We start from the raw sequence: 19,994 nt of genomic DNA on the forward strand, positions 1-19,994 counted from the left end.
GTGTGCACCAGTTCTGTCATAAGAGAACAGTTGTAAGACCGTGTGAAGTCGACTGTGGTGACGGCCATTTATAGTCACTCGCTGGCTCGCTCCACGAATAAAAGATGAACAGTCAGCTATGTGCAGAAATATCCTGCAGTTCAAACTGTTGAAGGGAAAAAAAATCCAATCTGGGTCTTAATTTTACAATTTACTACAACATTGTGTGTATGGAGCATGATAACACTACTCACCACCTCTGTTGCAGAGAGGATCAGCAAACTCTGCTGAAAATGAACACTTGAATTCAACAGAAATTACCTCAATCACCTCCTGCTGACGTTTGAAATCTCTGGGGTTGCGTTTTAGTCAGACGGGCAGGAACAGAGACTTTAGCAAACAATGATGTAGTATTGTATGTACTGTATGGATTTTTTTTATTTTAAAATGACAATTTAGTGTGGACATAGCCTGAGTCTGACAAAAGCACTACATGCTAAGCTGTTGAACCTCGACCTTTATTGTGCATGTGGTGTATTACGCGCTGCAATTACACCGCCGAAACGCTAGTAGTGGTAGAGTTTCTATGGTGTTGAGTGTCTACCTATTTACAAGTTCACTGGCGTATCTGTTTACTTCAGAACAATGGCGAGTGTTACTAAGCGGATCATGTTGGAGTTGGAGCTGATAGATGTTGAAGAGCAATTTTTTTTAAAGAGCAGCAATGAAGAAAAGGCGCTTGTTCCTTCAACTCAATTAAAAAATGGCGGTGAGACTGCCGGAACTGGGACGCCACCAAGCGGACCAATCACAGCTTTTCCAGTCTGCGTCGCCTCGACTCATAGTTACATTTATGGGGAGGTGCGTAGTGCTCTGCGTAGCGTACACGTCTACACGTAGGCTACGGCGTAGCTTCGACGCAGCAGCATGAATTGGCCATTGCCTTTCTTACTGTAACAGAACACCAAACTAACAAAGGTTTGTGTGTTTGATAAACAGAGTCAGAGCTGCAGGTTAACGGCTGCTGGGTGGGAGGAGATAGCGGCAGGTCTAATTTATATATAAATAGATCTGTAAAATACTAAATGATATAAATGTGTAGGATGACATCCAAGCCATTTCAAAGCCAGGAAGGATTTTTTTTCTATTGAAAAAAATTCTAAATGTGTAATTTTGAGGCAAAGATATGACCTTTAAGAGGTTTAATCAATGCCCGGAGAGGAAATTTAAAATTGTAATAAGGCTTTGGACATATTATTATTACTATCACAGTTCTTCAGTTCTGTCATGTCCCTGTTCATCTGTATGGATACTGTGCGCTGCTATAAACATTAGGAAATCAACAGCCCACTGTAACAGCAAAGCCCCTCTGAGTTATGTGTGAAGTGCAGGAAATGGAATTGATCTGACTTGATAGTTTTGGGCACAATGTAGCATTAGTCTCTCCAAAGATTGTTCCTGCCACCACCAGTTGTTAATACCGTTGCTGTCCTTACGACTGAGGCCCCCGGCCCCACAGCTTACAGTAAATGTGTGTGATGAAGGGGTTGGTGGTCTTCCTCCTACAGCGGTATTTTCACTGACACAATAACAGGATAGGAAGTAATCTAAGATGCTGTGGTACTTTACCAGGCTTTACCAGTGAGAACAGAGCAGTGTAGTTTGGTATTAGAATTTCACATGTTCCCGAATTTGGAAACTAATTAGTTCCTATCAGGCCTGTAAACAGTAGCACTTTGCAGTGTTTTAAATACACACAAAAAAGCCGGTCAACATTTCTCTAATTGTTTTTTTTTGTAATTGTTTTCTGCTGCGCTTCCTTCTGAGCCCATTAGCCCAGAACACTGTGTGTATGGTTGGATCAGTAATGACGTGTCAGTGAAAACTGTGTGTGTCTGTGTGTGTGTGCATGTCTGCGTGTGTGTGTGTGTGTGTGTAAATGGTCTGTATTATCTAGAGCTTTTCTAGTCTTGACCACTCAAAGCGCTTAACAGTACAGTTTTTGCCATTCACCCATTCACACCCATTTATACAGTGCATCTATGTGCAGCACTTTGGGTTCAGTATCTTGCCCAAGGCAACTTCGGCAGAATGGGGAAGACTGGGATCGAACCGCCGCCCTTCTGGACGACCGCTGAGCCACAGACGTGTGTGTGCAAATGTACCTGCTTTGCATTTCTTTCCTGTTTTGTGTGTGGTCAAAGTGAATGAAAGCAGGGTGATGTGAGACGTGTAGAGGTCAGGAGCTGAGATGAGAGAAAATGAAAAATTGACAGAGGAGTGTGATCTTTGTTGGAGTGGACTGGAATGTTAAAATGTTTGGACAGGGTTTTTTTTGGTTTTTACATTTCTGACATGAAATGCTCGTAAAGTTACAGGAACAAGGATGGAGATGGCTGTCATTTTGCTCTCCTACATTTGACACCTGAAGATTATCGACCCCCAGAGGATGATTCTTAATGATTTTTGTGACCCACTGACCTTTTGTTCAGAACTATCATTAGATCACAGTTTCCACCTGACTTACACTTTAAAAATGGAATTAACAGTGGATATTCATGGTTCTCAGATGATAAATCTTTGTCCATGGACCTCTTGACTGTTCCTCAGTCAAGTCAAATATGTTTCCATATTTTTTATACAAGAAATATCAAGTTCTAATGGTTAGTGATGATTAGTATGATATACATTGAGCCCATTCAGGGTTCAAAGAGGATAAATCAATTTAATTGTGGAATCTCCATTGTGTTAAAACTAAAACAAGTTATCGTTGCCAGGTTGGAGCATGTGTAACTTTTGCAGAACAATGGTCACCTTGGCCAACAAATGCAGGATAATGGTAAATCCTATAGCGCAGCACTAATCAGAAAACTAGTGAACTGGTAATCATAGAGCAATATATATCTAAACACTATATATCCTTGAGCAAGGGTGTTTATGAATTCAACTTTTGACTTGTAAGAGGTAGAGAGACTAATTTCTTCTTCTATTTCTTCTACTACATAGTGTCACTTTAAAACCTCACAAGGTCAATTGGCGTTTTGGCAATGCTGAACACCCATTAGATTTCCTGCATCACTGACTGTATAGATGGATGACACGTCTCCACTTCCTCCCACTCTACTAAAGAAAGCCAAAATAGCTCAGGTACATGCGCTGCCATCCTGCAGTGGTGATGTTATATCTACGTAGTAGTGATTAGGAGGGTCGAATCGCTTTATGACCTATACTGCACCCAGCCACCATGGGGCCAATCAAGGTGTATTGGCTTTACTTTTGGGAGCTATGACTTTGTCCATCTTGATGTATATATTATATATATATATATATATATACTGTCATTGTTTGGCTTATAGACAAAGCACTACACACTACATACTGCTTAATGAGCACACATTATTATGCATGCGATCTTTAAACTGAGCACTAGCATAATTCTTGCAAAAGTCCCACACTAATGTCAGCTCCCCAGAAAAAATTAAATCAGCAGAACTTTCCAAGCTCTCAAGTGGGAAAAACTTTTCAAGTGCGATTTGATTTTTCTGATCAGACACCCTGTGCCCATCTTACTGCAGGAGGATTCCCCCCAAAGAATATTACTGACAGTGAACTTCATTCTAAAGCATCTGCAGACATTTTTTATTTCCCCTGCTGAGCATTTCTGTGTTCAAGGTATTATCCCTAACATCTGTGAAAAACACTTTCTCAATGCTGCTACCCTCTGGTTGTTTGCTCATAACATGCCACTGTCTTGAAGTGTATTTATTGAGTTGATTTAGGTCACACTGTATTCATTAAGGACACGATAAATCACTTCTACACTTTCCTTTCAGGATTGATCTTACTTGGCAGGAGCAGATGTGTCAATTCTAAAGTGAGCAGCACGAAACACTTTACCAGCTCTGTAGATTAGCAAACAGTGACTATGGTTTTTCTCTTCGCTATAGTACTGCATATACTTCTCTCTAATTGTATAGCAGAGTTAAATATGCACACAAAAAAATGTGTGGCTTTGTCCCAGTGCATAGTTTATGAAAACAAACTGCTCCATAATTGATAATTCTGTACGAATCCCCCTCTTGTGCTCATGGCCTAACACAGCTTTTCTGGCTGCAGCTCCTTGACAGGGCAAACAATTAATTTCCATGTACTGTATGCTTATAAATAAGGCATAAAGAATGTGCAGGAAGTGGTACTCTCTATTCATTAGTAGGACAGAGTAGTGTCTGCAGAGAGCTGCTATGGGTCTCTGCAGGTCAAAGACTCTGGAAACTGTCTACACAGTCCAAAAGAGTTTCCACTTTAATGAGTTTGGGTGTTTAGTATTTAAAACAAGACTATGCAACTTGTGCTGAATAGAAGTGTTGCCTTAAAGGGATAGGTCACCAGAAAATGAAAATTCACTCATCATCTAATCACCACTATGCCGACGGAGGGGTGGGTTTTGGAGTCTCAGGGGTAAACAGAGTTGCAGCCGAATCCGATACAATTGAAGTAAATGGCGACATACACTTCAGACGTAAACAACATAACAGGACTATAGTCATTCATAGCCAGGGAAGCACCAGGCTTACGTTAGCTAGCAAGAAGCAAGCAGCCGGCCAGTTGTCCTTACGTCAAACTTGGGGTTTGTAGGCGTACTCAGGCTCACTGAATGCGATGGAGGGCAGTCTTTGGCCTTGATTTTTACCAGTGCAACATGCAGGTTCCAGTTTCCTGCCACAAGCGCCAGTGACCTGAGGCGCGGGAAAATGTTAGAATCTTTCGCAGGTCTTCCGCTAGGTAGCCAGTCAGTGATATTATTTACAACAGTAAAACAAACATTGTTGTACATACAAGCATATAAATCTCCTGTTCGTCCCGGAGGCGTCCCTGGGAAGAGCTTTGTCCGTCCCAAACATATTTTCTGCCGTCCCATGGAGTCCAGGGTTTCCCGAACTTTTTCAGCCAGCGACCCCCAAAATAATGGTGCCAGAGACTGGCGACCCCCACCAACCCTGGATGTGGTATATAATGTTGTGCACAGCCACGTACACGCACTATTAGGCCTATGCAAACTGGGGCATTAACACAACACAAAAGAACAACAATTCAACAACAATAAGAAATAGAATATAACCAGAATACAGGGAATCTCCCTGTATAAACAGCAGGGCTGAGTGAGCACATGCTGTAAGTAGGTGATGTCTGTGCGCGTCTGTATGCATAACGCGCACCAGACACCTTATTGCTGCCATGTGCAAAAACTTGAGGGTTATTTATTTTAGCCTAAACATTACTTTCATTTCTTAAACTCACTAATGAGATAGGTGGGCAATATGCATGGAGCAGAGCAAGTCCATTCTGGGCTCTATTTTGGAGACGGCGACTCAGAGATCATTCTCCACGTTTAGCTGCGCTCTGTATTTATTTTTTATGTTAGTCAGTGATGAGCAAGTCTTTTCGCACAAGTACGCCAGCCTTGTTAACCAGTCAGGGTCAGTGAGGTGGTCAGCGAGCTGGGATCCATGCTCCATCAGAAATATGCGCACCTCGTCCCGCAGCTCATACAGGCGGCTCAGCACATTTCCCCCGCAAGGGCAAGTCTGATATAGAGTGGAAGTGTTTTTATGTAGTAGAGCATTTTTATCGCAGTGTCAAGAATATGTTTAAGCTCTGGTGCAAGTGTTTTGCTTGCAAGAGATTCTCTGTGAATAATACAGTGTGTGAAATTTACGTGCAGCGCCACTTGTAAGACACTCGCTTTCAGTCCTGCCTTTTCCCCCAGCATCGCTCCAACCCTGTCCCGACACACACCAATACAGCTTTCCCAAGATAGTCCCTCTTCTTTTAGTTTTGTAAAAATGTCCTCACCTGTGCACGTCCCCACCAGCGCGGAGCAAAACAGCATTACGTTTTCCGTCAAAACTGTATCTGATGAAAACAAGCAGCTGGGCAGAGTTTGATATATCTGTGGATTCATCTAACTGTAAAGCATATTTCCCTTTCTTAACTCTATCCACCAGCTGGCACTTTATGTCCTGGGCCATGTCGGGGATGCGCTGGGCAATAGTCCCGTTAGACAGCGGCACTGATTCCAGCTCACGGGCAATATGCCACCTCATATGATGCCCTTCGGCTGGGATTGTCTGTTTGTTTAGTAAGGGCTTTCTTTTGGCCTTGCAACTCTCGCTCCTTCCACTAATCCGTGTCATAATAACCTCAAGGGTCAACAAAGAAAAAGGAAAAAACTGATGGAAATGTTTTTATTGCATGGTTTTATTCTAATTTCAACTCCTATTTATGTATATATTTATACAATAATGGGTTAAATATTCTTTTTTAAATTATTTAAAAATTGTATTTGGATTTTGGACGGCATCTCGCGACCCCCCGGATGGTCGGGACCCCCACTTTGGGAACCACTGCCCTGGACAACCAGACGTCCTTAGTCTTAAGCCCTGGCCACATACCTATAGGCAATCAGCCCTGTCAAGTTGCGGGTTGGAGATTTTCTTGATATTTCACCGTAGCAAACCTCTAATAGCCCTTGTTTTGCAACAGCATTACAAGAGGAATGTCAGATTAGAAGTATCCAAGAAGTCCAGTGTAGCTAATTATCATATTGTCCAAGCTCAGTTAGCATAGGTCGCTAAGTAAGAGGTGGTGATCAGGACCACACTAGCAACACAATATTAGCTGTTTGATCATGTAGACAAGGCAAAGACTTGTGTTATCTATAACCAGTAGCCAATTTGTTGGATGATAACAGGGGATGCCATTAGGCTACTTTTCAACCTAAATGACCCAATGACCATTCCCCTTCGTAACAAGCCAATTCTGCCATCACCTCATTGCCATCCCCACATCCACGAGAGAACACTTTCTAAAAAGCACATAATTATAAATACACCTTTTTTGTTAGGAGAGAAGGAAGACAACCGTGCCACTGCATACCAGTTCAGTAAGTCTGTAGCAGCAAAACACCAGAGTGTATTGAATTAAAAAAATGGATTCAACCTTTTATTATCTGGGAATAAAAAATCTTAAATTAAAAACAAAATCTTGGCTACAGTCTAAATGAAAATATTATCAAATCTCCTTGAAATACATTACACTGAAAGAAGGTGGATTACTTTAGAAGTAATGTGTACTGCCCCTTGTTTCAGAGGTATACTGGATGTAATGAAAAGCATTTATTTTCCAAATGGGACTCCACAAACAGGGCTGGCCCCTGGCTAACTGGCTTTATTCCTTTGCTCTGTCAGACTGATGAAATTGCAGATGCTCTGCTGGTCTCCCTTGTGAAGTCACCACAAGGCAATACAAGTGAAATGTTTTCCAGTCACACTGGGGTCAAAACCTCTCTCTACTTGTGCATGAGATGTTTTCGAGGATCTGATCTATTGGTAATGAGAGGCAGTTTGAAGGCTGGATTTGAGTGCAACTGGCCCTTATGTAACAGTGCTATGACTTCTGTATAGATCGGTTATTCCATGATGTGATTTTCCCAGTCACACTGTGGTAAGCCGTCAGATGTCAGATGATATTGAGATGTCTTTTCTCTGTAGAATTAACATTTCTGTACTTTTGGGGATTCGAGTTTTGGAGATCTCGATTTTGAAAGTCTAGACTTTCACTGAAGTCAAGAGGAAAACGTATACAAAAATGCTTAAGTTGTGATTGAGATATATATATATATATATATACACAGTATATGTATATATTTATATATATAAAATACTTTACCCCAGCTTTTCCTTTTTTATGCTAAATATGAGACGTTTATGTTGCACATAATATTATAATTATTATTAACAATAACAATAATAATAATAATAATAATAATAATAATAATAATAATAATAATAATAATAATAATACATCTTATGATCGGAGCTTGGAGCATAGGGATTTAGTCACTCTGCATATATATAACGGGGGCCAGGCGTTGCTGAGCTTTAAAAGTCATTAAAAGAATCTAAAGATCAATCCTAAATTGAACTGGCCCCCAAGGAAGGGAGACAAGAAGTGGAGAGAAATTATTAAAATAATATTGATAATAATTATAGTAATGATGATATAAAATAGTATAGAGTCATCAGCAAAGGAATAAAAAAAGACAGGGGAATTGTTTGATGATAAAGTACTTGAGGAGATTTTGAAAAGAAATCAGTATGATTAGGTTTTGGGCGGGGGGGGGTGGAGGGGAGCAAACGGAGGAGAAAACATGCTGTTGTTTTTGCTGTTGTTATTTGTTCTGTGCTGTGTGGGAGTTTGGCATTGGGTACCAGATTTTGTCAAATGTAGTCGTATTCCTGAAGGGAGTTGGATCATCTTTCCTCTGAAGTATATCAATCTTTTAATTTTAAACATTACTCATTAATACTATCAAAGCAGGGCTCCCATAGTACGTCAGTATATTAGATCAAATCAATCCACCACTTGCCAGAAATAGACAAATAAATGAACGTAACAAAGTGGTGTTTGGTGGATGAGCGTTTTCTGTAATGGCACTGCAGCACTTTTCCGGCTCGTGTGAACGCGGCTTAATCACTTGTAAGACTTGATTGAGTGTGTGTTAATAAACATTAGGCTGTCTCTCTTCCCCTGGCTATTAGTGGTTTATGTGCTCTGCTGTCTACAGGCTGAAGACGCAGTCCTGAAGATTGATGGAGGGCCATGCTATTCAAACAGCAGGCACTGCTGAGACAAAAGCTCTTCGTACTGGGCAGCCTCGCTATCGGAAGTGTCCTCTATCTCGTGGCTAGGGTTGGGACCTTGGATAGGTAAGTCATCACTGGCACTCTTAAGAATACTGCATATTCATTTCATTGAATCTTGCATCGTTATTGTTTTAAGATTCTCACTGGATATTGTGCGGATAATACAGCACAGGTTAAGTAGGTTCATGAAGTTATCTAAATGTACTGCTTCATACGAGAACTTAGCTGCTCTTAGAACAAAAAAGGGATATTTTTACAGGGCAGTGCCATGTCCCAGACATACCTGAGAGGTTTTCCTCGGCCTCCTAGACGTATACATACGTATACATACATCTCTGACTGTTTATTGGAATATGTTCCAAACCGTTCCCTCAGGTTGTCTACCGCGGGCTTGCTCAATATCCCCAAAACAAACTATAAAAAGTTTGTTGAAGCAGCTTTCTCCATGCACCAAAGGTTTGGAAGAAACTCCCACCACACATCAGACAAGCTTCTTCTGTTGATAGTTTTAAGAAACAACTCAAGACATATTTCTACGATCTTGCTTTTAATTAATTTTATCTGTTTTATTTTTATCTTTCATCTTTATTTGTATTTTTTCCTAAGTCTTTGTTTTATTGCTGACATGTTCTTATTGATCTCTTATTTCATGTCTTTGATGTTATTGTAAAGCACTTTGAGCTGCATTGTCTGTATGAAATGTGCTGTATAAATAAATGTATTATTATAATTTTATTATAAAGAATAAAAAAGAAATGCCTCCTGAGAGACCAATCTCAGGGCAAGAATTTCTCCAGTGGAGCAGCAGTAACAGCAGTTTATATGGGAAGACTGGCAACTTTTAAACAACATTAGGAAAAGTGATGGCTTGATTCTATGGAGTGGTGCTTTCCGCTATTTAGACAAAACATTTCACCCCACATATTTGGGTTATGTTTGGGTTCTGGCTGTTGAGAAAGCTGATAATTATCCCATGTGTCTGTGCAAAGGTGTGAGCTGGGGTTCATGAACAAGTTAGTGTTGGACTGCACTAGTCCATAATTTTTATAAAACCAACAGGTCAAATGTGCAAATGTGAAAGAAGAAGAAGTCTCTTCCTTGTAGTGACTGACTCTGACTCCGAAGCTTCCCTCAGTTTTATGAACCTTTTAAGCATCTCTAAAGATTTTGGGGGTTTTATTGCCAGCAACTTTACAGCTGCCTCCAGTCTGCTGCTCTCATCAACGTTGTTTCCAGGGTGTTTTTAGCAATAAAAGCTCTTCTAAACCCACCCTTCTCTAGCACCAGAGAGTGGATACTGGTTACAACCATATGGTAAACGTGGTGGAGCATTTAACAGCTACAGAAGACCTGAACAGAAAAGTATACTTTGCAGTGGAGTATTGGACTTATTAGCCTAGTTTGTTAGTAAGAAACAGCTAGCTAACAGAAACCAGAAACACAACTCCAAAGTATTGGCAATTTTAAAAGTGTAAATATATATATATTTGCTAACATTTGACACAACACATGATAATACACGATAATACATCACTGCTGTGTTGTCAGGTTGTGGTGAAGAAAATGTAATGATGTGGTGCCTTGTTCAAATTTGTGTACTTTGAAAGAAACATCCTCACGGTCCCCTCCTTTTCATACACTGCAAAAGGTTTTATTGAAATTGTCTATTGGATCCTAAAAATGTTATATAATAATAAGAAGAAGAGGAAATAATAATAAGAAAACTGCAAAAAGTGATAAATATTGCTTGGGAAAATTTTTGAATCATGGATAGAAAATTAAAATTAATAATGTAATATATAATTTGGGATATAGTTATGAATAGCTTCTGTAGATATGCTGCATCATTAGTATGAACCATATACTGTCGTTATCATGGCCGAACAGACAGAGAGCACACCTAGAATCTGTCTTGAATTAAAATAATTTCTAATGCAAATTAGTAAATGGCTGTTCCAGGGTGTGTTGTACCAAAAACAAGTTTCACTCCTGATTTAACCAAGACATCCCTTTACAAATGAAGCTAGGAATCCTTGTTATAAAGAAGATATTATAATATATCCTCTTTTGCTTTTTCCCTTTCAGGCTACAGCCCATTTGCCCCATTGAAGGCAGACTGAACCCCCCTGAGCCAGAGCAAATCCCTCTCCGCACCCTGCAGTTTAAGCGTGGCCTGCTCCATGAATTACGTAAGGGCAATGCCACCAAAGAGCAAATTCACTTGCACAACCTGGTACAGCAGCTGCCTCGGGCTATCATCATCGGGGTTCGCAAGGGAGGCACCCGCGCCCTGCTGGAGATGCTCAACCTGCATCCAGCGGTGGTCAAGGCTTCACAGGAGATTCACTTTTTTGACAATGACCAAAACTATGCTCGCGGAATCGACTGGTACAGAGGGAAAATGCCCTTCTCCTTCCCTCACCAGATCACCATTGAGAAGAGCCCCGCGTACTTCATCACAGAGGAGGTCCCTGAACGCATCTTCAAGATGAACTCCTCCATCAAGCTGCTGATCATCGTCCGCGAACCCACCACCAGAGCTGTGTCTGACTACACTCAAGTTCTGGAGGGCAAGGAGCGTAAAAACAAGACCTACCACAAGTTTGAGAAGCTGGCCATCGACACCAACACCTGTGAGGTGAACACCAAGTACAAAGCTGTCCGGACCAGCATCTACACGAAACACCTGGAGCGCTGGCTCAAGTACTTTCCTGTGGAGCAGTTCCACATTGTGGACGGGGACCGTCTTATCACGGACCCACTGCCCGAGCTGCAGCTCGTTGAGCGCTTCCTCAACCTACCCTCAAGGATCAGCCAATATAATCTGTATTTCAATGCTACCAGGGGATTCTACTGTCTGCGATTTAACATTGTCTTCAACAAGTGCCTGGCAGGCAGCAAGGGCCGCATCCATCCAGAGGTGGACCCGTCAGTGGTGACAAAACTGCAGAAGTTCTTTCACCCCTTCAATCAGAAGTTTTACCAGATCACTGGTAGAACATTCAACTGGCCATGATGAGCTTTGAACCTCTCAAATGAGATCCCTGGATTGGTGTTTTCTTTTTTTAAATAAAACAAAACACCTCACTTTAAGATCTCAAAAGATATTAATAGCACTTTGACTGGATTTAATACAAAAACAACATTGTGACCAAATATAAAAGGAACTTGATGTGAGTTTGTTTTTACATGTGTGAAAATAAAACAAAATGGTTTGATTGGTTTGACTAAAAGATTCAGTTCAAAGCACTTGATCTCGCAAAATAATTCACTTGTCTGTCAATGTTCCCTGCGGAAAAAAAAAAACTGTTCCAAACTGTGATTATTTTTGTTGCTTTAAAAAAAACTATCAAAACACTGACATTTATGCTGTTAAGATAAGCTTTTAGCGTGATGCTTTCTTTTCATCATAAAACTCTATGAAAAATGACATCTCATGATCAACAAAATTGTTCATTTATTCCCCATCATTGCTGTGATCGGCCCATTGGACAGTGACCTCTTCTTCTTTACCTAACGTCATTCAGACAAGGACCATCACAATAGAATAAAGTGATTCAAGTTTGGCTCAGCACCTTCCAAGCATTTTAGACTTGAGCTTGTGTTTTACTGTAAGTATGTTGTTTCTTCCCCTACAGCGTTCTCATTGGTTAGCGAAATACCTGGCAAAAAGCCATATTGAAAAAAATGTCCTGTCCTCCTCCGTCAAACCAACAGCTTATTCTTAGATGATGAATAATCTGTTTCTGTGCAGATATTTATTCTGTATCATGTGTGTTGTTAAAAAATGTTAAATTAAAAGAACATGTAGACATTTGTCAACTGATTTATTGTGTGCTGCTGTTTACGTTTTGGTATTGAAAGAAATTGTTTAATATCTTGGGAAATCAATAGGAAGACAGTTACCACTCTCCCATCTGCGTTGAGTATAGTCTGGAGGGGATCAGCTTAGCTTTTGAGCTTTGGTCAGAGCCAGGCTAGCTGTTTCACAATGATTCCAACTGGCCATGCTAAACTAAGCTAATCATCTCCTGACTTCAGCTCTTATTCATTACACAGACAAGAGAGTGGTAGTCTATTGGCCGAAACTGGATATAAAATTCCCAATAGCTGCTTTCAGACTTGCACTGAAGTGAAGATGATCTCCTGACATTCTCCGCAGGGGCTGTATCTGCATCCTTGGATGAAAAAGAGGAATTTATACATTACGACTCTGTCTGCTGAGCCACCCCGCACCTGTGAATTTTTCGCACATGTCAGAGGAGAAAATCTCCATCTATGTTGTTTATATGTGAAACCATGGGCGGCTCCTGGCATAGGCAACATAGGCGGTTGTCTAGGGCGCAAAATGCCGAGAGGGCGGCACAAGAGGCAGATTTATCATGACGTGATACATGCAATGTTAAACAATACAGTAACGTCACACCATCATCCTGTAACCCCGGGGACACACCGGAGGCAGAAGCACCGCAAAGCTCCACGAAAAGCTGTCGGCCTCCTTTCCGCGCCCCTGTTAATCAATTGGGCTGTTCACACCGGCAGCGGAGCGCCGGGAAGTGCCGCGGCTGGCTCGCGATCTTCAGCGATGGTTTCAGGGTCTGTTATCTATTTCTTACGCTCGCCGCAAGTGAATCCGGCCAGAAAACACACTGATAATCGATATTAAACGATATAAGCGGCTGCTTGCACGAGAATTGGCGCTTCCGCCTCCGGTGTGTCCCCGACGTTCACGCTGCGGGGTTAGACTGTGGTTACAGTCAAGATAATTCAAAAAAGAATAAAATTATCGGGTGCACAATTCAGAGAGTGTCGGAAAGTAGAGGAATAGTAGAGGAAGAAAGAACAATATAGAGGTAAGAATCACCACGATTGTGCACATCATCAATGTTTATTTTTGTCGACATGAATAGCTAGCTAGCTGTCAGTACAGCAGATTTTAGACTCATTTTATATTTTATAATATATTTTTATTATTTTTTATAGCCTACAATTGTGTCTGCCTGTGTGTGCATCTGTACACAGTACAAAAGTTCTTGGGGATGCATGACAATTTGCGTGTGTATGTTGGGGGCGCCAATCTGAAATCTTAGCTAGGGCTCCAACATTGCCAGGGCCGGCCCTGAGGAGGAGGATGAAGAATCACTCCCTGTTTCCCTCTACGTCACCGAAGCATGGATCCATTCTGCTTTACCTTGGACCTAAAGGGCTGTTCTGGTTGTTAACAGCACCTGGAACAGGACTTTCCACCTATGAGATAGAGACACTTTTCCAAATGATGATGAAGGATGAATAAGTTCATTTGAAAGTTTTGTCAGTCTGCTTGACACCTGTAAATGAAGCAAAGTCTGGTTTAGTTTGGTTAGTCTGATTTATTAACACACTCTCCCATATACCCATCAGTCCAAAGCAGATACGTTTTTATGAGGTGTCAAAGGTGTGCTTGCACTAGGTGTGCTTTGAATGGAATAAAACACAATAAGCAATGTATGTGGCCACTTCAAACCAGTGATCATCATTGTTTTGGTCATTGTCTCTTTTATGAGCTATTTTTCATCCTGCTTCCTAGTTGGTAAAGCAACAATATACTTTAAAAACTGGTCTACAACAAGTATTTGGAGCTCTAACAGCTTCTCATATATACACAATCTATTTCCATATTTATAAAAGGACCCGATTAATGTAACAAATGATCGTGTTTCACTGTGCTGTACCTTCTCCTAGTTTACCGACAAATAATGCTTCTTTCCATTAAAAGTGTGCGAAACTTGTGTGATGCCTGGTGCAAATCATTGTGATCGTATTATCTCATTGATCCCCCCTTTTCCCACCTGTGATGGGCCGTGCGTGACAGTGGGCAACAGGAACAAAAGGGATCGTGGACAAACTGGAAAACCTCTTATCTTTATTTATTTAAATCAACACCAAAAGCATATCTAGAATCAGTGTCAATGGTTGCTACTTTGTTCTTTGTTCTTTGTTCTTTTGACCGAATGCAAGTTCAGTCAGGCTGCCTGAACTAGCTCGCAGGCGTTGCTCCATTTCTTGTAAGGGCGTACAATACTGTAGTGCAGTGGCGGCTGGTGAAAGATATTCTTGGTGGGGCTGTGCTGTGCCATACTCAGTTTTCAGTAACCATCCCACTACGATTTAACAAAAATTGCAGGATACCAGTTCTTTGTGAATTAGTAGGTAATTATTTAGTTTCAATAATAAACGTGTCAGTCATTTTTACCCAAAACCAGATTGTTGCAACTTTGTTCTTTAGCCCGAATGCAAGTTCTTGTAAGGGCGTATAATACCGTAGAGGTACCAGAAGGTAACTCTCATGCTTCCAATACTTTTTATTATTATATATTTTTTTCTTAGAATTTTTTTTCAATATCTTGAGAGCAACAGCAGCTACAGCCCTGAGACAGCCAATCGTTCCAAGAACAGGAGACAAGCATGAGGAGTAAATTTGTAGTTCTCCAGTGGGCCAAGTGGCAGTGTGAGAAGCTGCGTGTGGACTTATAGTGTGCAGTAGTTGGTGTTTCGTTGTGTGGTGTTTCCTGTTTCCAAGGATCCTCTTCTTTTCGTGCATATTGTTTTCAATTTGGGGTTCGCTGTGTTTATTATTTCCTCTTCCGTTTTGGGAAGGGCGTTTTGTGTTCACCCTACAGTTATTTAACAAAATACTTGTTTTATTTGAAAGCATCTTACTGGTTTCTTGTTTTTTGCCCGGTTTCTTTTTTAATTGTTTGTCCCTCATGCCCTAGACGTCTTAGGGACGTGACATCAATGAAATACTCAAAGTGTATTATTTTTAATTGTGAAAGATACTTCCTGTAAGTGGCTAAAGAAATAAATTCCTTGAGAAAATACAGAGGACATAAAAGTCTCAGTATTACAGGGTCATGTATTACAGGGTTTAGAAGGTCCTCACTCCAGACTCGAGGCCCTCGATGGGCGATGTCTATCTGCATTTAAAAAAAATGATTCCACACACTTCAACATACAATCATTCCTCTAGAGGCTCTGCAGGTTTATGAATATGCAGTAGTGGTTAGTGACCATTGGTTGTACAGTACTTTTACTGATGCGGTGTGGGAAATAATTGATCAATCACAAAGGTATATACAAAATTCAGACACCACTAAAAAATGGCGAAGTCAACATATAGTGCACTATACAGAGATTAGTGAGGAATTTCGAACACCTGATCAAACTGTCTTGTGGGCAACATGCAGCCTGGAGACCAGAGGTTCATCACTGTGTTTTGAATAAAAGATCCAAGTACTTCTTCACAAAGCTAGTACCACTGTAAACGTTCTCTCCTCGTTCTTGAAGTGAAGCTGCAGGACTCCTTTGGATCTGAATGACCCTGCTGTGAAAGCTGACATTCTGAAATCAGCAAGTTTCAAAACTCCATCCTGAAACACATTCATAGACCCAGGACAAGAACTCCTGCCAGAGAGGATTTACAATGCAAAGCAGCCAGACCAATGGAAAGAAGAGTTATCATGTTGACTCATTTGAATTATTTTAGGATTTTGAATAATTCTTCCATGCATTGCTGCTGTTTTTGTTTGAGGGTTACAGCCTGAGGATATGCAATTGGGTAATGAGTTAATTCAATTTTATTTGTTTAGCACCAAATCACAAAATAGATTATCTCAAGGCACGAGAGAGAGAGAGAGAGAGAGAGAGAGAGAGAGAGAGAGAGAGAGAGAGAGAGAGCCGGTGTTACATTTCCCTAAAGCTGCACTATAACTAGTTAAGTTAGGTGTTAGTGGTGAACACTGGCACAGACAGTCCACAGAGCAGCATCAGGATGGAAGGGATCTTCATTGGTGTCTTGTGTCTCTCAGGTCAGTGACTTTCATTGTTTGTATCATGTCTACCAGGAAATCTGAATATAGAGATTCATTTGAGTCCTCATACATAACAAAAATAACTGGTTTCATCCTCAGGGTGCCTCACCTTCTCCACATGCCTCCTCCGTCAGTACCACTTTGTGCCTGATGCAATGAATTGGACTGAAGCTCAGAGCTACTGCAGAGAGACATACACAGACCTGGCCACTATTGAAAACACTGAAGAAATGAAGAAACTTAAAGACACAGTTTCCGCCGCTGGTCACAGCTCTGAGGTTTGGATTGGCCTGTACAGTCATATTGACTGGAAGTGGTCAGATGGGTTCACAGGGACTGGAGCTGAATATAGGAAATGGAGTTCTGGGGACCCAAACAATTTTAAAGCCAATCAGTTATGTGTGGTCCAGACAAAGTATGGAACATGGTATGATATTGAATGCCATGCACAGAGTCCATATGTCTGCTACAATGGTAATGATGGGCTTTATATTGATCTTAACTATACAACATAATGTATAAGATATGATTTTGAAAACCATTGTGTGATCTCAACTATCCCTCTCTTGTTCTCAAACTTAACTGCAGGAACATTAGAGGATTCTGACTTTGTGCTGGTGAATACAGCAAAGAATTGGACTGAGGCTCAGAGGCACTGCAGAGAACACTACACAGATCTGGCCACTGTGAGGAACGACGCTGACAGAACCAAGATTCAGAAATTGATAATACCTCTCAAATGGGCATCAATCGGCTTGACAAGAGATCCTCAGTTTTACTGGTCCGACGGGAGTAACTATTCATTCAGCTCCTGGTATCAGGGTGTACACCTACTTGGCTCGATGAAAGTCGTATGTGGTGTTGCAGAGAAGGGAGGAAACTGGAGATTATCTTCCTGTGAAGAAAGAAAACCATTTGTCTGCTACAGCATCTCAAGTGAGAATCTTTTTTGCATTTCTGAGTTGCTTATTTTTTATTTGTGAGGTTTCTGACAGGCCTGATCAAACTGTATTGTAGGCAACAAGCAGCCCAGAGACCAGAGGTTCCTCACTTTGTGTTTTAAATCAAAGATCTCAGTAGTTCTATCACCACATGTTTTTTTTCTCTCCTCGTTCTTTGTCTAAGCAGCAGTAAAGACGTTGGTGAAGGTGAGGGTGAAGATACAGGACTCCTCTGTGGACCTGAATGACCGTGCTGTGAAAGAACAGATTCTGAAAGAGGCAAGTCTAAAAAATCCACCCTAAAACATTAACTCATTCATAGACCCTTGACAGATGTATTACAGTTTGACATCATCAAATAACCATGAAGTGGAAGATTGAATGTAAAAAAAACTGCAGCCACAGATGTTCTACAATGCAAAGCAGCCACAACAATGGAAAAAAGAGTTATAATCATGTTGACTCCTTTAATTATTTTTGACAGATTATTCTTCCAGGTATTCCTAATGTAGATCTGCAGTTTTTCATTTGAGACCAGGAAACATAAATCCTGATTTTGGCATGATTGCTATGTGACGATCACAAAATACAAACATTCCAGCCGACAAATATCTTAGTAGCTGAGCAGTTACAGCTCCTGCCATGAAAGAGCAGTGTCCTTGTAAATATCATCTTTCCAATAAAGACCAAAAATGCCTCAAAATAAAATGTTACTTTGGGACCTGATGCAGTTTATTTTTTAATATTTTCATTATTACAACCATGTCTGAAAGAGTTTAGATATGATAATACATATTTACATATTATTATTTATATATTTATGTGCCTGGTCTCTCTATCTGACTCCAGAGCTGCAGGATTCAGACAAACAACAATTCTAAATCTTCTCCTTTTTATTATTATTATTATTATTATTATTATTATTACATGAATTATTAGTGCTGTCATTAATAACATCTTTATATTAATAATTATCACTCTTATTGTTTTTATTATAACAACTAGTCTGTCTGATCTGAAACCTGATGGAGCACAACTGTTCCTGGTCTCTCTCTCTCCTCTCTATCCCCCACTCCTCCAATCTCTCTCTCTTCTCTTCCCTCTTTACCACCCTCCTCTCCTCCCACTATCTCTCTCTCTTCTCTTCCCTCTTTTACACCCCCCTCTCCTTCTTGCCCACATTGAGTCTGGTTCTAGAGGTTTCTTCCAGTTAACGAGGGAGTTTTTTCTCCACAGTCTCCAAAGTGCTGCTCATTGTGGGAACTGTTGGGTTTCTCTATACATTTTAAAGTCTTGACCTTCTATGTAAAGTGCCTTGAGATGATGTACATTATGATATATATACGCTATATAAATAGAATTGAATTGACTAAAAACACATAACTCTTTTTCTTATAGAGCAAAGGAATCTGTTTAAAGTATTTCAAATAGCTGCCATTTCTGTTTTTCAGCTCCAGGAAAGATTGAAGGAGAAAGGACTGAGTGGCGTCACCTTGAAGTGGAAAGAAGAGGCTGATGGGACAGTTTTCCACAAGGAGGAGAAAGGTTCCGACAAGAAAAAAAAAGACTGAGCTTTAATATTTGAATTAAACTTTTATTGCATGTGCTAATGTTTCATGTCTGCACATATACACACCACTATCACTGTACCAATGAATGCTGTTGTAGAAAAACTAGCCTTTGTGTGCTTATATGCTTAAACTGTGCATCTGTGTATAAAGAGCATCAGGAACTTTATGCAGCCCAGGAAGAATGTCTAATTAACAACAGACACAGGGAGAGTCTCCATTGGAAGGAAAATGTAATTAGTTGCTAGGCAGGTTAATAATGTTACAGCTGATTATGTCTTATACTAAGGGAATGACAAAGACCCACAGCACAGGTCAAGCCCATGCAAAACAGATTTCTGGTTGCAACTGTACGCTTTCACCAGACAGCACCATATATCCAGCATAAAGAAATGTAATCATGTATGCGCCCCTTACTGGAATGATTGTTTTTTTAACCTATATTAAGTGTGTGGAAATGTAATCATTTTTAAAAATGCAGATAGACATCGCCCGAATCTAATGGAGTCTGGAGACAGGACCTTCTAAACCGAGTAAGGCCTGAAACAGAGGCCTCCAAAACTCTAATGACTAGTACATCGTGGCTGTATTTCTTTACTGTTTTAATAAAAAATGAACAAAATGCCCAATAAGCAACAGATGGAATTGAGATTTATTTCTACTTCTTTTCTTTCTAAATGTTTTTTCCGGAAGCAAGTCGAATGGGCAACAGCAGAGACGAGGATGAGCATATAAGCAGAGGGTTTGAATCTCAGACTTCAGTTGGGTTCTGGAGCCAGCTCGGGTTTACAACTTGTAAAAAAATAAACTCTACTGCATTGAACTCTGACCATCTCCAGTGAATTCTTTTGACCAACTATTGAGACTGCAGTAATAGCAAAGTGTACGTGTTGGAAAAGAAGTCTAGACTTAGCATCTGGCCCAGTATTAGACTTTTTTATCTTCAACAAT

General features: G+C 40.5%; 1 protein-coding gene and 1 long non-coding RNA gene across 3 annotated transcripts in view; one reads left to right on the plus strand and one right to left on the minus strand.

Moving 5' to 3' along the window:
* The window catches only part of LOC117758559 (heparan sulfate glucosamine 3-O-sulfotransferase 5), a 74,163-nt gene extending 61,582 nt beyond the window's left edge, over window positions 1–12,581 (plus strand). For both annotated transcript variants that reach the window (XM_034580333.1, XM_034580334.1), the window contains 2 exons: window positions 8,606–8,747; window positions 10,770–12,581. In XM_034580333.1, coding sequence (XP_034436224.1) covers window positions 8,641–8,747; window positions 10,770–11,700 — 1,038 coding nt within the window. In that variant the 5' untranslated portion in view covers window positions 8,606–8,640 and the 3' untranslated portion in view covers window positions 11,701–12,581. The remainder of the gene's footprint in view (window positions 1–8,605; window positions 8,748–10,769) is intronic.
* On the minus strand, window positions 302–19,605 carry LOC117758561. Its single transcript, XR_004613308.1, has 3 exons — window positions 19,209–19,605; window positions 14,386–14,389; window positions 302–312 (listed from the first exon to the last, which is right to left on the minus strand). It is a non-coding gene; the product is annotated as an uncharacterized LOC117758561 (long non-coding RNA).
* Between the last annotated feature and the right edge of the window lie 389 nt (window positions 19,606–19,994).

The sequence above is a fragment of the Hippoglossus hippoglossus genome, chromosome 24, assembly GCF_009819705.1.
Source record: "Hippoglossus hippoglossus isolate fHipHip1 chromosome 24, fHipHip1.pri, whole genome shotgun sequence".
In the NCBI taxonomy this organism is placed as follows: domain Eukaryota; kingdom Metazoa; phylum Chordata; class Actinopteri; order Pleuronectiformes; family Pleuronectidae; genus Hippoglossus; species Hippoglossus hippoglossus.